This window comes from Astatotilapia calliptera, chromosome 7 (genome assembly GCF_900246225.1).
Source record: "Astatotilapia calliptera chromosome 7, fAstCal1.2, whole genome shotgun sequence".
NCBI classification, from domain to species: domain Eukaryota; kingdom Metazoa; phylum Chordata; class Actinopteri; order Cichliformes; family Cichlidae; genus Astatotilapia; species Astatotilapia calliptera.
In genome coordinates this window covers 52124211-52137922 of record NC_039308.1, presented here as the reverse complement: position 1 = coordinate 52137922, position 13712 = coordinate 52124211, and the positions used below count along the sequence as shown (strand labels likewise).

The 13712-nt window shown below is 41.2% G+C and overlaps 1 protein-coding gene across 11 annotated transcripts in view; it reads right to left on the bottom strand.

Annotated features, from left to right (window-relative positions):
* Positions 1 to 277: 277 nt before the first annotated feature.
* LOC113026584 (pleckstrin homology domain-containing family A member 5) overlaps positions 278 to 13712 on the bottom strand; it is a 92813-nt gene continuing 79378 nt past the window's right edge. For 7 of the 11 annotated variants that reach the window (XM_026175520.1, XM_026175522.1, XM_026175525.1 and 4 more), the window contains 14 exons: positions 12314 to 12376; positions 12146 to 12226; positions 11384 to 11533; positions 11156 to 11257; positions 9039 to 9197; positions 7810 to 7965; positions 6875 to 6995; positions 6116 to 6231; positions 3582 to 3797; positions 3305 to 3466; positions 2590 to 2723; positions 2066 to 2208; positions 1686 to 1770; positions 278 to 1427 (listed from right to left, as the gene is read on the bottom strand). In XM_026175520.1, the coding sequence (XP_026031305.1) occupies positions 1370 to 1427; positions 1686 to 1770; positions 2066 to 2208; positions 2590 to 2723; positions 3305 to 3466; positions 3582 to 3797; positions 6116 to 6231; positions 6875 to 6995; positions 7810 to 7965; positions 9039 to 9197; positions 11156 to 11257; positions 11384 to 11533; positions 12146 to 12226; positions 12314 to 12376 (1746 nt within the window). In that variant the 3' untranslated portion in view covers positions 278 to 1369. Of the gene's footprint in view, positions 1428 to 1667; positions 1771 to 2065; positions 2209 to 2589; positions 2724 to 3304; positions 3467 to 3581; positions 3798 to 6115; positions 6232 to 6874; positions 6996 to 7809; positions 7966 to 9038; positions 9198 to 11155; positions 11258 to 11383; positions 11534 to 12145; positions 12227 to 12313; positions 12377 to 13712 lie in introns of all 11 variants that reach the window. The other 4 variants (XM_026175521.1, XM_026175523.1, XM_026175526.1 and 1 more) reach the window with 4 other exon arrangements.

The following is a 13712-nucleotide window of genomic DNA, read 5'->3' as shown; positions in this document are numbered from 1 at the left end:
CTATAAGTGAATTCATAGTAAAAGTGTAACCGTCATGGGGGAAACGCTTTTTAAATCTATATTTTGGAGTCAATTTAACACTTTCCATGCATGCGATTTTTATATTTTGGGGTCTATTTAAGCTGGAGTTCATTTAAATAAGTAAAATTCTTTCGGTCAACAGTTTTTGAGAATGTAATCTTTGATTATGTTGCAGGCTTGAGTCAAACTCCCTTTTGGTCAGCATCTCTACTGCATGTAGCTACAGGGGAGATAAAGAGCATAACACAACCACTCATTAGGAACAGAAACATTTATTTAACATGATATAAAACAGATGGGATATGAACATTTGCAAATTAAATCTAGTATGTAACTGTATGTTGAACATATCCTCCCATCCAGATATACCATGTACATTATATACACAGTAAATCTCTGATAATTACACTTTGTACACACAAAAAATTATCTCAGATTCAGAAAGGGGTTATTTCTATTGCTTTTTACACATCCTTATCCTGTTTTCTTTTAGTTCCAGGGCTCCAAACCAACATGTCATAAATGTTCTTGATTTTTTGTCATAAAATATAATCAAGATCTCTTTTTCCATCTCTCAGTTTAAATATATCTCTCAGCAATTTAAAAAAAAAGGACAGTATAGATTGACTCAAGTCAGAACATTCACATATGCATTGGCAACAAAGTGCCAGGGACTTCAAATCCCATCTTTAAATAATTAGAACTCAGAAGTATGAGAAATTACAAATACTCTTAGTCTGCAGCAATAAAATGGTTCCTCCTTATATAATAATGGAGGGATCTATATCTTTTATCTACTCATCTTTAGCATAGACACATGTTCTTTACAATAAATGGATAAATATGCCTGGTTAGATGATGTCGAATGTGTGGGGGGGAAAAATTAAGTGAATTATTAAAGGCTTAATTAAATGCAGAGAAAATGTGAAACTTGCTTCTGAAACTTTTTCGAACAGTTGATGAAACATGAATGAAAACGTATAACAGACCAACATACTCTGCCACAGGCTATCAGGCTCAGAACAGAGTTCAGTCTATTAGCCTCCTGTATATACAGATAGACTTTGGCCCAGATTCGAACACAAAAACCTAATAAAACCATATAAATAATAAAAATGATTATAAAAGCCTTGTAAAAACTGAAACTGCAGCAGTAAAACGGTATGAATCCATGTGCTGTCTTGCCAGGTTGAGAAGATTGTTGCCCCCCGAAGAGGGAGGAGCTTAAGACGTCACAGTGAGCAATACAGAAGTCAGAGGTTGAGACCCATGAGTATGAAGTAGGCAGTTTCACTCTGTAGCCAAAGGCCTTGTGCTGAACTCTTTAGGAAAGTCCTCAGGAGCCGCTTCAGGCCTCCCCAGCTGCTTCCTTCATGTGTAGGTTTTCACTGAGGCCAGAGCCTGGGCTGAAGCAGAACAAAAGGACAGAAGTGAAATTATAGTGAGATTCCCTCATAGTTCTGCTATACAACAGTGTATTAGTGATACCGCAACACATAGAGAACAAACTCCCCGCATTGTTACGTGAAATGAACCCAACTAATTATCCTGAAATGCTTTTTTAAAACCCCAGAAATCAAATTTAACAATCAAAACACTTCAGCATTATGAGTATGAGTGAAAAAAGGGTGGATGGAGGCCCTTACTGATGCTACTACACACACATGAAGTGAGAACCGTCAGTGAGCTGGGGGGGTGTGGTGGTGGGAGACTGCGGATGGGGTGGGGAAGAGGACGACAGGCTTTTCACTGCAACGAAACGACAACATGGTGAGCACAGGCGCACGCATGAAATGACAAAACAACAAATTAGAACAGTTGATAATGAGTGAATGGCTAAATAAAACAGAAATAATCACTAAAGTGAGTGAAATTACTGAAAAAGCTACTGAGTAAGTAGTAAGTAAATTACCTAACACATACACAATGAAAGCAGCTACAGTTTGTTTCTAAGAACAGGCTCCCACCAGCTTTTGTTTTATTGCATGCGTTTTCTTTGATCCAACCACCCCACCTCCACCCTCTCGTCTCTCTAGAGACGTACCTGCTACCAGCTTGCTGCGTTTGGAGGCCTCGGCTGCCAGCTCATAGGAGATATTAATCATCTTCTCCTTTTCCTGTACAGTAACCTCCTCTTCAGTCTCCTCCTCAGGGCTCAGAGCCAGACTAGGCAGCACATTCTGCATGCTAGGAGCAAACACAAAACAGCAAGGTTTTCTCTACAGCATGCGACGGACAACTTCTAATTACCAACAAACAGGCCAGTTTTTAAAAATCAATATGAGGGCACTGACATTTAGAATAAAATGCCACAGTGGCTCAGAGATGAGCAAATAGACCTTTTCTGCACATTTGAGGCATGGATCTGCATGCCAAGCGCATGAGACATCTATGCTATGACCCTAAACTTACCTTTTACTTTTAGAAGGAATTTCATGCACGACATCTGCTCACCTGCAAAGCTGGCTCTTTCACCGTAGTATCCTTATCTAATATTCAAGGCTTGAGCAGACCTGTCCATGCTAATAACCGATTACTGATTTAGATGGATCATGACAGTGTGCTTACCTGTTTTTGGCTATGAGGGCTTTGATGCGGTCGACTTTTCTCTGCTTATCAGCCTCCTGCTCAGGACTCAGAGCCTCCTCAGGGTCCGATTCAATGTAACGCTCAGGAATGAGCACTTTGTCAGGCACAGAAAGCTGAGGAACAGCCACCAGACAAGAAACACTTATTTAGCACATTTGGTACAAATGAATGGTTTTCTAAACTGACACAGAAAATTCCACTTCTGTGCAAACAACATTATTACCCTGATCGGCATCTATCGTGCAGGAAGACTATTTTACATTTTGGGTGTTTAGAAGTAAATGGAGTGTCACTGTCAATTACTCTGAGGCATTCTGTACTACGCAGAGATCAACTGTAAGAAGTTCACCGATGTAATCTAAAGCAAGGCCGTGAACTCTTCTCAAGGCAGCAAGTCATGCAAATCATGTTGGTAGCTTATGAGCATCCCATGAAAAGATTTTGGCACAGAGGCCTTTGTGTAATGTTCAGTTAGCCTGAACAACGCTTATACAGTTATAAGTTGTTAACTTCTCCATTCCAGTTGAAACTTTTTTTTCCTGCAGTATTAACAATTGAATTGATAATACATGATGTTCTGTTGGTAAACGGCACCTTCATAATAATTTGCCCATGACAGTATTAGCCCTCTGAGTAATGGCTTGTAAAAAAACCAGCAGGCTGATGGGAACGACGGCTAACTGCTGTGCCGTACCTCTCGGTCGACATTAAAGTGATCAGCCTGGGAGGATTCTTTGAGACGAGCTATCTCCTCAGCGGGCGTCTCCTGCTCCCCCACCACCTCCTGCTGCCTGAGAGAGGCCTCCAGCTCCTGAATGTCACTGCTTATCACCTCATCTCTGCGTCTCACTTGAAACTAAAAGAAATAAATTATGAAACATAAAAGAAGCAGAGACATTATATCATATGAACATCTTCTGACTTCAGAGCTACCCTAATGTCAAATAGGGTCTGAGTCACTCAGCCAGTACCTGCGTGTTGCGGTAATGGTTTTCTTTAGTAAATGAGTGGCTGCGAGAGGGTGTGTTCTCCTGGCTGCTACCCCTGATGCTGAGGCTTTTTTTCTTCTCCCTGAGGGTACCCTGCTGGTGGCGACGGATCCTCTCCAGCTGCTCCTCCACGCTCATCCTGGGTCGGCTGCTCTCCACAGCACACAGCTGCTGCTCCACTGCACTGCGTGGACGCTCCTGTTGGCCAGAGACGACAACAGAATATAATTTAATAATGATATAGCATTACTGTGAAGACATTCAGCACTACGAGGTTGCCGCCATGGTAACTTTTTTTACTGTGATCCCCAATTGTGTGCATGGTAGAGATCTGAAGTTACATGGTGTCATTGCCTACTTGGGTTGTTTCACATGACGCAGCATTTGCAGCGTGATGAACTAGGCACGGTTTAAAAAAAGTCTAAACTTTACAAAGAAGAATAATCTCTACCCTTAATGTATGTACTGGAAAACATTTTACTTTTTTAAACAAAAGTAACAAACAGGACAGACACTTTGGACTTAACATAATGACTGAGAAATTGTTAAATATTTGCTCTCTTTGAGCTACATTTGGCAAAAGGCCAAACAACCTGGCTGTTGTGCGCTTGCACGCTCCCGCTGGAACACATGGGTGCACTCAGAGCGGCTGGGGGCTTGTTAATGCCTGAGCAGGAGAGGCTGATGTGAAGTGAACTGAGGAGAAGTTGTTCATTCTCAGGTCTGTGCCACACTGGAGGGTAGGCAGATGTAAACTCAGTCCAGAGGTCAAGGACATAGTCCCCACTGTCCACACTGTCCAAGATATCCCTGGACCTAAGTGCATACTCTTTTAATACCATAGGCTGAAGTACATAAGCCTAGAGGGAGTTTGTGCAATCACCTATTTTCATTACACATCGATCCATGTTCATACTCACACTGACACAGTAAAGCAGGACACACCCTGCAGTGTGTACAACAACCTCAGTTTTATCCAAATTCAGAAGCAGGAAATTAGAGCTCATCCAGGTCTTTATTTCTTTAAGACGTTCCTGCAGTTTAACCAATTTGTGTGCGTCATGAAACTTTAATGACAGATGAAGCTGGGTGTCACCTGCATAGCAATGAAAATGTATGTTATTGCTGTATATTAGATAGATATGATTCAAACCACTCCAGCGCAGTACCTTTAATAATTATGGCATGCACTATACATCTCTGTAATAAAATATTATGGTCAACAGTACTGAATGCCGCACTGAGGTCTAACAGGACAAGCACAGAGACGAGTCCACTGAAACTCATTTGTTATTTCTCCCAGGATCTAAAGTTGAACTCTTACGCCTTAGGCATGCTCTCTTAGCACCAAGTGCTAAAGCACATAAGCCTAGAGAAATATTGTGCGTTTATCTATTTTCATTTGTACTACATGTCCATTAACGGTCAAAGTTACACAGGCGCAGCAAAAGCAGGACACACCCTGCAGTGTGGTGCACTAATGATATGGTTAGTGTGTTTAAGTTGATAGGATTCGTGGCTGGAAACTGTTTAAATACAGTTTGGCATCTACTTTATGGCAGCATGAGTCACACCCTCACCATGTGACAGCTGGCCTTTACTGCACATGTGAGTTTTCAACCAGCAGCTTACAAGCAAAACAACCAATTAGGAGAGGAGTAATCACAATTCAAAATTAACTGTGGTTAGTTCACAGCTGCCCATAATCATTATTAATTGAGAAAGCGTTAATTCAGGCGGACCACAAAGCCAAAAAATGATCAAGGCAAGCCAAACACAGTACCGGGCTACATCAACTAAGGGCTCAGCTGATACTCCTCTACACAACTGGCAATCTGCAGATAGCACAAACAATTAAGCTACTTTAGCCTGGCCATAGTTGCTGCACACCTGCAAGCTGCCTTACAACCCACTTCTAGCTCAGCTCCAACTTTCTTGCTGTATCTCAGCGGTCCCCAACCTTTTTTGCGCCACGGACCGCTTTATGTCCAACAAAATTTTCATGGACCGGCCTTTAAGGTGTTGTGGATAAATACAACAAAATAAAACCAGTAATGGTACAAAAAAATAAAAGAAGATTTATTCATAACACACGGGAAAAGACCTAGGGAAACTGAGTTAACGATAAAAACCATAAAAAAAATAATGATAAAAACCCTAAAAAAACCCCATAAATTTCACACACAAGCCTCAACTATCGTGGCCCGGTACCAAACGACTCACGGATTGGTACCGGTCCGTGACCCGGGGGTTGGGGACCGCTGCTGTATCTGACTTAATTCCTGCTCGTTTCCCCTTTGCCTGGGCCTTCGTCCAAGTATGTATATAGGAACGCAGGAAGGTCAGAAAGCCATACTACCAAATCTAAATAACTGCAGATATATATATATATACCAGTCTTTTTTTGACTATAGTCCTGATCGTGACTGTATTTCGTTTGTTTTTCTATTGTCCGATAGATCCAAATCTACAAATGCTAAGAACATTTTAGTTATTATTAAAGCCCAAGGTCTCACCGTTCTAGGGTCAGGCTTCCTGCTCTTTCTTAATGTAACATATGAAGCTATGGAGGAGGAATCAGGCACTGGAGATTTGGTCCTTGGTGGGACGATACCAACTGGATAGGACATACCTACCCACAGAAAAGAAGACAAGAGATCAATAAAAGGTCAAACTGAAATCACATTATAGTAAAAAATTAGATAGGGTCAATTACAGGTGGTATTTTAATTAACACTTTCCATCCAACAAAGACCTGCAAGCTCTTCAATAAATGTAGATCAATTTCCCTTTTGTGGTAAATTCAGCTCATCTATTCACATCACATGTTTGGTGGCAGAAAGTTTAAATACAGTAAACAAATATTATAGCTCACATGTTTTGGCCAAGTTTAAAAAGATGCATGCAGGTGCAAATCTCACTGTATCCATGGTAACCAGCAAAATTATGGTTGCCATGAGAGTTACTTTGTGATATACTGACCTAGATCCAAATAATCCAAATGCCAACTCAAATTGTGTTAGAGACAAGGTTTGTGTCAGAAATCACTCCATATTTACAGCATAGTGCACTCCATATGCTGTTCACCTTCTGAGCGTGTAAATGTTTCCACTAGAGAGCCCTCAAATACTCTAAAAGGGAGCGATCACAATGTGTAGACTTTGTTAGTCCCATGATAAAAAGCTCCAGTTTTATACAGACTAAAATGACCACTCTATTGTATTTTTATACACTAGGCTTCACTGCGAAACTGCACCAGTATCTCTCCAAAGTACCTTTATTTCCAACATGTTCTCTATCAGATGGATATTCAGATCTGTCTTCTCCATTATTCTCATCCACTTCGGCCACTGTGGTGAGTTCTGGCTCACTTTTGTACAGTCTGTAGTCAGGACCCTGGAGACGAGAAATTGGGGGGTTAAAAAAAAGAAAGAAAAAAAAAAGAGGTCAACACAAATGAGAAAAACTCTGAAATGTAGTCAGTTTGTAAACAAACTCTGCATAACTCAGCGTGTCATTATCTCTTACAGAATGACTTAAGATGAAAAAATAAAATAAAATTCTTCATTGACCAGGGTTTTTTCTGCTTTGAGACGTTTTCGTGCCCCCTACAGAGGAAAATAACAAGCACTGTAATAGAAATATTTTCTTTTAATCGTATTTGTTAATTGTAGTTTCATTTACTCATACATAATAAACTTATAGTTTATCGACGCCTCAGAAATAACATGAAAACAAATAGATTTAAGCAATAAAAACGGTTTGCCTGTACTGCACATGAGGCGACTGCACTAATTCATCTCCAAAATCCCTGCTCGGAAAACAGGAAAAACCCTGCAGACTGAGCCACCTTAAATTTAAATGTGTGAAATACTCAGACAAAAGGTAGGCAGACACATTCAAACTTCGATATGGCGAAACAAACAGACCCAAAAAAATATTACATTTCAACATAAAGGATGAGACAGAAAAGGGGGATGTGGTAATTTAGTCAAAAACAAAATTTAAAAAAACAAAACAAAAATAAAAACACAAGCTGGACTTCAACCAAATAACTGAAAAGTAAATTATGCTGTACAATGACGGGAACAAATGGAAAAAAAAAATGCAACAGACACGAGATATTTATGGAAATCAAAGTGAACTCATCATCATGGACATGGGATGATACAGCTGAGGGCAGGGTCAACCAAGAGGTCAACAGGCTTACGCTGTGCGTGCTATTCCTGTGATTGGCCTTCCTGTCCTCTGGCTTGTGGAGTGATGAAGGGCGCACGCCGGGATGAGACGGCATAGGGGGCACGGTGGGGGGGTTGGGCTCGTAAGACTGGGGTAGGGGTGGCCGTGGGGGTACAGAGTCCTCCTCCTGGGGATTATATTGGGTATGACAGCACAGGAAGCAAGGTGACACATGGCGCCACCATACAGGCTCAGGGCTACAGCCATCTGGTATAGAGTAGCTCTGGGCCACAGGATGGGCTAAACAGTTGATTAGCCAGAGAGAGCGCTCCAGATGCTTTTATGGCTTGAGTGACACATTCCTCCAGACACCACTACTCACACCATCCATGAGTGGGGTGGGCATTTAGAGCCCTCAGCTTACGTCGATTATCATCTTCAAAACTGCTGGTGATGTGGGTTTATTTTTTTATGATCAATTTTCCCCATTAATTAACTCCAATAAAAGGTGAAAAAATTACCGTTAAGCTCACATCTTTAATTTGCTTGTAATGACAACCACCTGTCCAAAGCCTTACACAGGCCTAGAGACTAGTCAGCAACTCCTAAACAACCGCCGATTGCCGACTGTGGTCACGTGAAAACGATTACAAAGAGAACACTACACAAAAAAACTTGGATTGTAGTGGCATTTCGCAGGAAAGATGCCAACTGGTTTGCAAACGCTAGATATTTTCAACTGAGGTGAAACTTGAAAGAGTGCTGCACAACATGCATGCATTTCAAATGGCGGAACTTTTACTTTAAAGGGAAATGGTCTTTGTTTCAGTACTGCTTGGCATGTAGTTTGTTTTTGCAGCCAAGTCGGCATCTTCCTTACAAACTACAGGCAACCTACTAACAACCAAACTATATACCTCTTTGACACCACCTTCACACTGGTGACTGCCAGTAAGGTCACTGGCTAGTCTCCAGGTCTGTTTGACTGGGACTTTAGCAATTAATTTCACACCAATTGCCTCCAATCACTCATGACCGGTCAGGTAATACACTTTTTTTGCCTCACAACCAGTAATTGCCAGATGGTTGCTAATCAGTTTCAAGGCCTGTGTGACTGAAGCCTTAGGCAGGAAAAAAAGAAAAACTCTTTCTCACATTTGAAAAGCTAGGAACAGTAAATGATGATTTAAAATGCCTTATTGTTTCAGCATCCTGTCAGACCAGGTGTTCAGTTTTCTTTTTCTACAAGTGGTGCCTCACCTCATTTTTGTGCTTACTGAAGTTGGCTTTGGGCCCATAGAAACCCATCCCATCAAGAGCATTTCTCTGGGCTTTGTGTTTATTCAGGGCCTCCATCACATCTTGAATCCTCCACAGCTCCTTCTGGATGCGGACATGCTGCTGGCTGGGTGGTTCTGTCTGGGTGTGCACAGAAAACAGACGCACGTCAACAAACGACAACAACAACAACAAAAAAAACACCTGCAGACTGAGATCTAAGGTGGAGGTCTATAGCAAATAAGACTAACACACAGAAGGCAGACAGAAAGCTGAAGTGAAAAAAATTAGCATGATGGCATCGCAAAAGAACAGTAAAAGGGTAATGTCTGTATCTGCTAAGGTGTGCAGTCAGCGGAGACACAGATCTGATCAGGCTCCAACTGTCTGCGAGAGATACTAGCCTCACAACACGATAATCAGAGGAGAGATTAGGATTGGAAAAGGGGAAGAAAAAAAGACAGGTAATTATCTCCCCCTCGCTGTTGGCAGGTTGGTCTTTGTGAGATGGACTTAAGAAGAGGATGTCCAGACTCCCTGCTGGCCCTCTGACTTCTCTATTCTAAATTATCATTACTCAGTACAAGCCAGGAATAACTGCTAGAACAATTTCTTTTTGTCTCTGCACCTCTTCCTTGATGAAAGAGAAGATAAAAGACAAACTTAATTAAGACCTGCTCCATCCTTGCAACGGTCATCAATCACCCCCTGTGTTGCTTTGATCTCCATTTACTTCTCTCCATATTTTTCTCCCAAAGTCCAGAAAACGTGTCTGCAAAAAGGTTGAGTAGGTTTACAGATTTCTCTGCAGCGTATGAATCTGCAAGTATGCCAAGCAGGTCAGCCGCAGTATCAGATTTTCACTACACCATTACTTTAGCCAAAAGGAATTCACAAGAATGATGATATCATGATAGCTACTGAGAGCGCGCTTCGTTAAAAAAAACCCTATCAGGCAAAAAAAAAAATCATGACGCTAAACCAGAGAACCAAAACTACAGTGACTCAACCAGAACAAGAGCATTTCTGTAAACACACCTTTGGGTCAAGATGAAAGGCACAGCTGCTACTGCTAGCCTAGAGCACTGTGGGACATCTTCTTTTGCCAAATCGGTAATTAAATTAAGAATCAAGTCCCCAGCACTTCATCCATCTGCACCCATCATTCAATCACATAGAAACAGCCGAACTCTTCCTGCGTGAGTGACTCGGTCTAACCTAACGGGTTCAGCGTGAGAAGCGAGTTGTATAGTGAGTATACAGTACTTACTGAAATGCTTAGCCATGGCAAACTAAACATCAAATGTGTCAGTGCTGGATTGTTTACAAAATTATCAGCATATTTCTACACACTTAATGTCGAGTTAGAGTTAAGGTCTTTTCACATGGAAGCGAAAAATTTGTGTGTTAAAAATATTTTCCAGAGTCATCGATGCTTAACGCAGCTGTTCACACTGACTGTATAATCTCACAGGACGAAGTTGTTGACTTTGTATTTTTTAAATAGATTTTTCAGATTTTTTACCTGCAAATAAACCGATCTGACCAATCTGACCACTGCATTTGGCAACAAAGTAGCTCAAAACGCACACCGGTACTGAAGATACGATGCTTCTGAAATAGTAAAATGATACCATTTAACTTCAGACACACAGCTAGTCATTGCTATTGGCTCTCTGAAATAGTTTCTCTGTCTCTTCAGATGTGGTGCCGACTCTGCCAACAAGAGTTCAAACTGCCCTGCTGACATCCTGAAATATGTATGAAAGCAGCCGCGATGCAGCTTCAACTCCTGGATCAAACCATGAAACTCTCCCTGCTGCTGCCTTCTCTTGAGATTTGGCTGAATCCAGAATTTCAGTTTCTTCCTTTTCTTGTTTAAAAACACCAGAACCAGCTCATCATCGCCTGATTTTTGCTTCATTCTTTTCCCCACAGTGTGATTCTTGAGGACCGATTGGTCAGTATATATGTTACACATTACAAGATCATTTCCAAACTATGCCCAATTTTGTGCTGTTTTTTCCCCAACATGCTCAGAGTTTAATGGCCTTTAGAGAGAAGAAGTTGAGCAGACTCACTGTCAAAAATGTTCCTACCTGAGGGCTTCCCAGTGCTTCTAGCTGCTCCAGCAGGTTGTTCTTAGCCATAGTCACATCTCCTTCCATCCTGTCATATTCCCTCCATAACCGCTCCACCTCCTGGGGAGGATAGAAACAACAATTATACAACAAACAAAGAAAAATGACCATATTATTAATACTCCTGAAAAACAAAACCCCAAGAGGCCTTCATTGTCTGGAGTGTGAATGCACTGTATTACTTACGGCAGTAACTCTGGACACCTCTCTGCAAGTGCTGAGGAGGCCGCTCTGCAGCAAGTCTCTCTGCTGCACGACACTCTGCATGGCAGCCGGGTTGTCGGAGCCCAACTCTATCTCCTGGCTAGCTGACAGAAGTGCTGTCTCCAGAGTGTGCTGAAGCAACACGCATCATGTCAAATACACAGAGCACAACAGTCATCATTAAAACTTCAGTAAGACTATTTCAGAATAGTAGATTATTTTTAAATATTTCCTGTACATCACTGTTTTGAGCTGTTTTGTCACTAAACAGGAGGTTATCCCATCTTTAAAATGTCAAAATAATCACAAATGCCCATCAGCCCCTCTCAGAGCCTAAAGAAAGCATTTCAAACTACTTAATTGTCTTATCCAAAGTTCAAAGGGCACAGCTGTGACTCAAAATTGACTAGAAATGATTTTATATTTTTTCTTTATACCTACAATCACTGCACATCAACTAGTAACATAAAACAGTCAGTGAGATTTGCTGAATATGACAAAGCAATGCAAACCAGACAAGTCTTTCCATCTGATGATGGTAGTTATACTTACAGGCTATAGTTAGTTATAGTTACAGACTTTGTCTCCTAACTTGCTCTGTTTCATGCTTAGAAACTTTACTCTTAGGAACTGCAAACTGTGCATTCCTTCAAATTTACATTTTTTGCACATGATACCAAATCTTTGTAAGCATGTTTAGACAATGTTTTGCGTGAACATGACGACAAATGCAGTATTAGTCACCTTCTCTCTGTACAGCTGCTGCAGTTTTTCCTCCTGTATCCTGACCATTTTGTCCTGCTCACACAGCATGCTAAGTTTAGTCTGAAGAGAAACCAATAACGAGTCATGACCTGCTGTGTACAGCTAAAAGGAACATTATGTCATGCAAGTCTGCAGCACTGAACTTACATCAGTGTCCACTTCTTCTGGCATGCATGTATAGGCTTGTTCCCTGTAGTTCTCTGGACTCATCTGTTGAGAGAGACAGCATTAGACAGGGGCACTAAATCTGTGCATACACATTAGAATCTGGAGATCTAATGCAGTGTCAAGACCAAGCTCTCTCACTGAGCCGCAGGATTTATCCTTCAGAAGGAACTCATATTTCACTAAATCAGACGATCTGCATTACCAAACCAGCAGTGGGACCTCGGCCAGTCTAAACAGAGTCTCTGCTGTTGATTCTTGCGCCTCGTGTTTCATCATGCACAGTCATTGTCTCCATCAGCACAATGGTTTTATGGAAAAACATACAAAACAATCTGGCTTACTTCACTCTGAAGTTAGCGCATAAGCTTTGTCCACCAATCATGTATTCTACAGCATAATCTGGGGTTAACTAATGAGAGACTGTGTGTGTACGTGTGCATGCCAAAGCGCCCTGTTACTTTTGTTCAGTGCCCAAGTGTACGGTTATGGTTTCTACATTAATTTTACAACGTCAGTGTTTAGTCAGAAAACTCCAAAAGTCGTCCATGTTTCCACTTGATGTCATTCAGCTACTTCTCAAACAAAGAAAATCATTGCAGCTGCATTGGATCCCATGTTTCCAGAAAAATCAACAGATCACATAGTCATTCACCCACTCTGCTAAACCTATAATATTATAAGTACACACCACAGACATCAGGACAGTGACATATTTCTGTGTTATTTTGTGTTTTTAGTCACATTTGATATGAAATGACTCAATGACTATAGGCTCAAAGTGCCAAGTGTAAGATTTAATTCCCTTCCTGGAAAGTGTACAACCTACAGACACAGCACATCCTCTGTATATTCACTTGAGACACTCTGCCAGAACTCGACTGGAGCCATTTCCTTATTGCTGGTTTTAAGCTTTCAGTCTGGTTTTCAGCAAACAAATATATCACATATCAGATAAAATACCTGTCAGGCCCTTATAAAAAAAACAAACAAATCCTCGGTTGATATAACTGAAAAGGTTTAGATTCACCACCTAGCACTTTAACCTCAAAGACATGATTGAATTTCAAATCAAATGTGCCCAAAAATAGCAAAACAACAACAAAAAAAGTGACTTACTGTCCAAATACTTTCTGAATCAACATCCACGCCTGCACTCTCTCACAAACACCTTTTTTTTTTTTTTTTTTGCAGCTGAACATAGTAAAGCTAAAAGCAGGTGGGGCTTAAGAACCACATGGCATTCCACACAGAACATGCAGACTCTCCCACAGCTTGAAGAGCTTCACTGTGGGTTTTGTGTGGCGTGGACTAATATACAAGAGACGTAGGGAGGAGGAGGAGGAAGACAGATTTTTGTCAGCTGAACAGGTGGGAATGC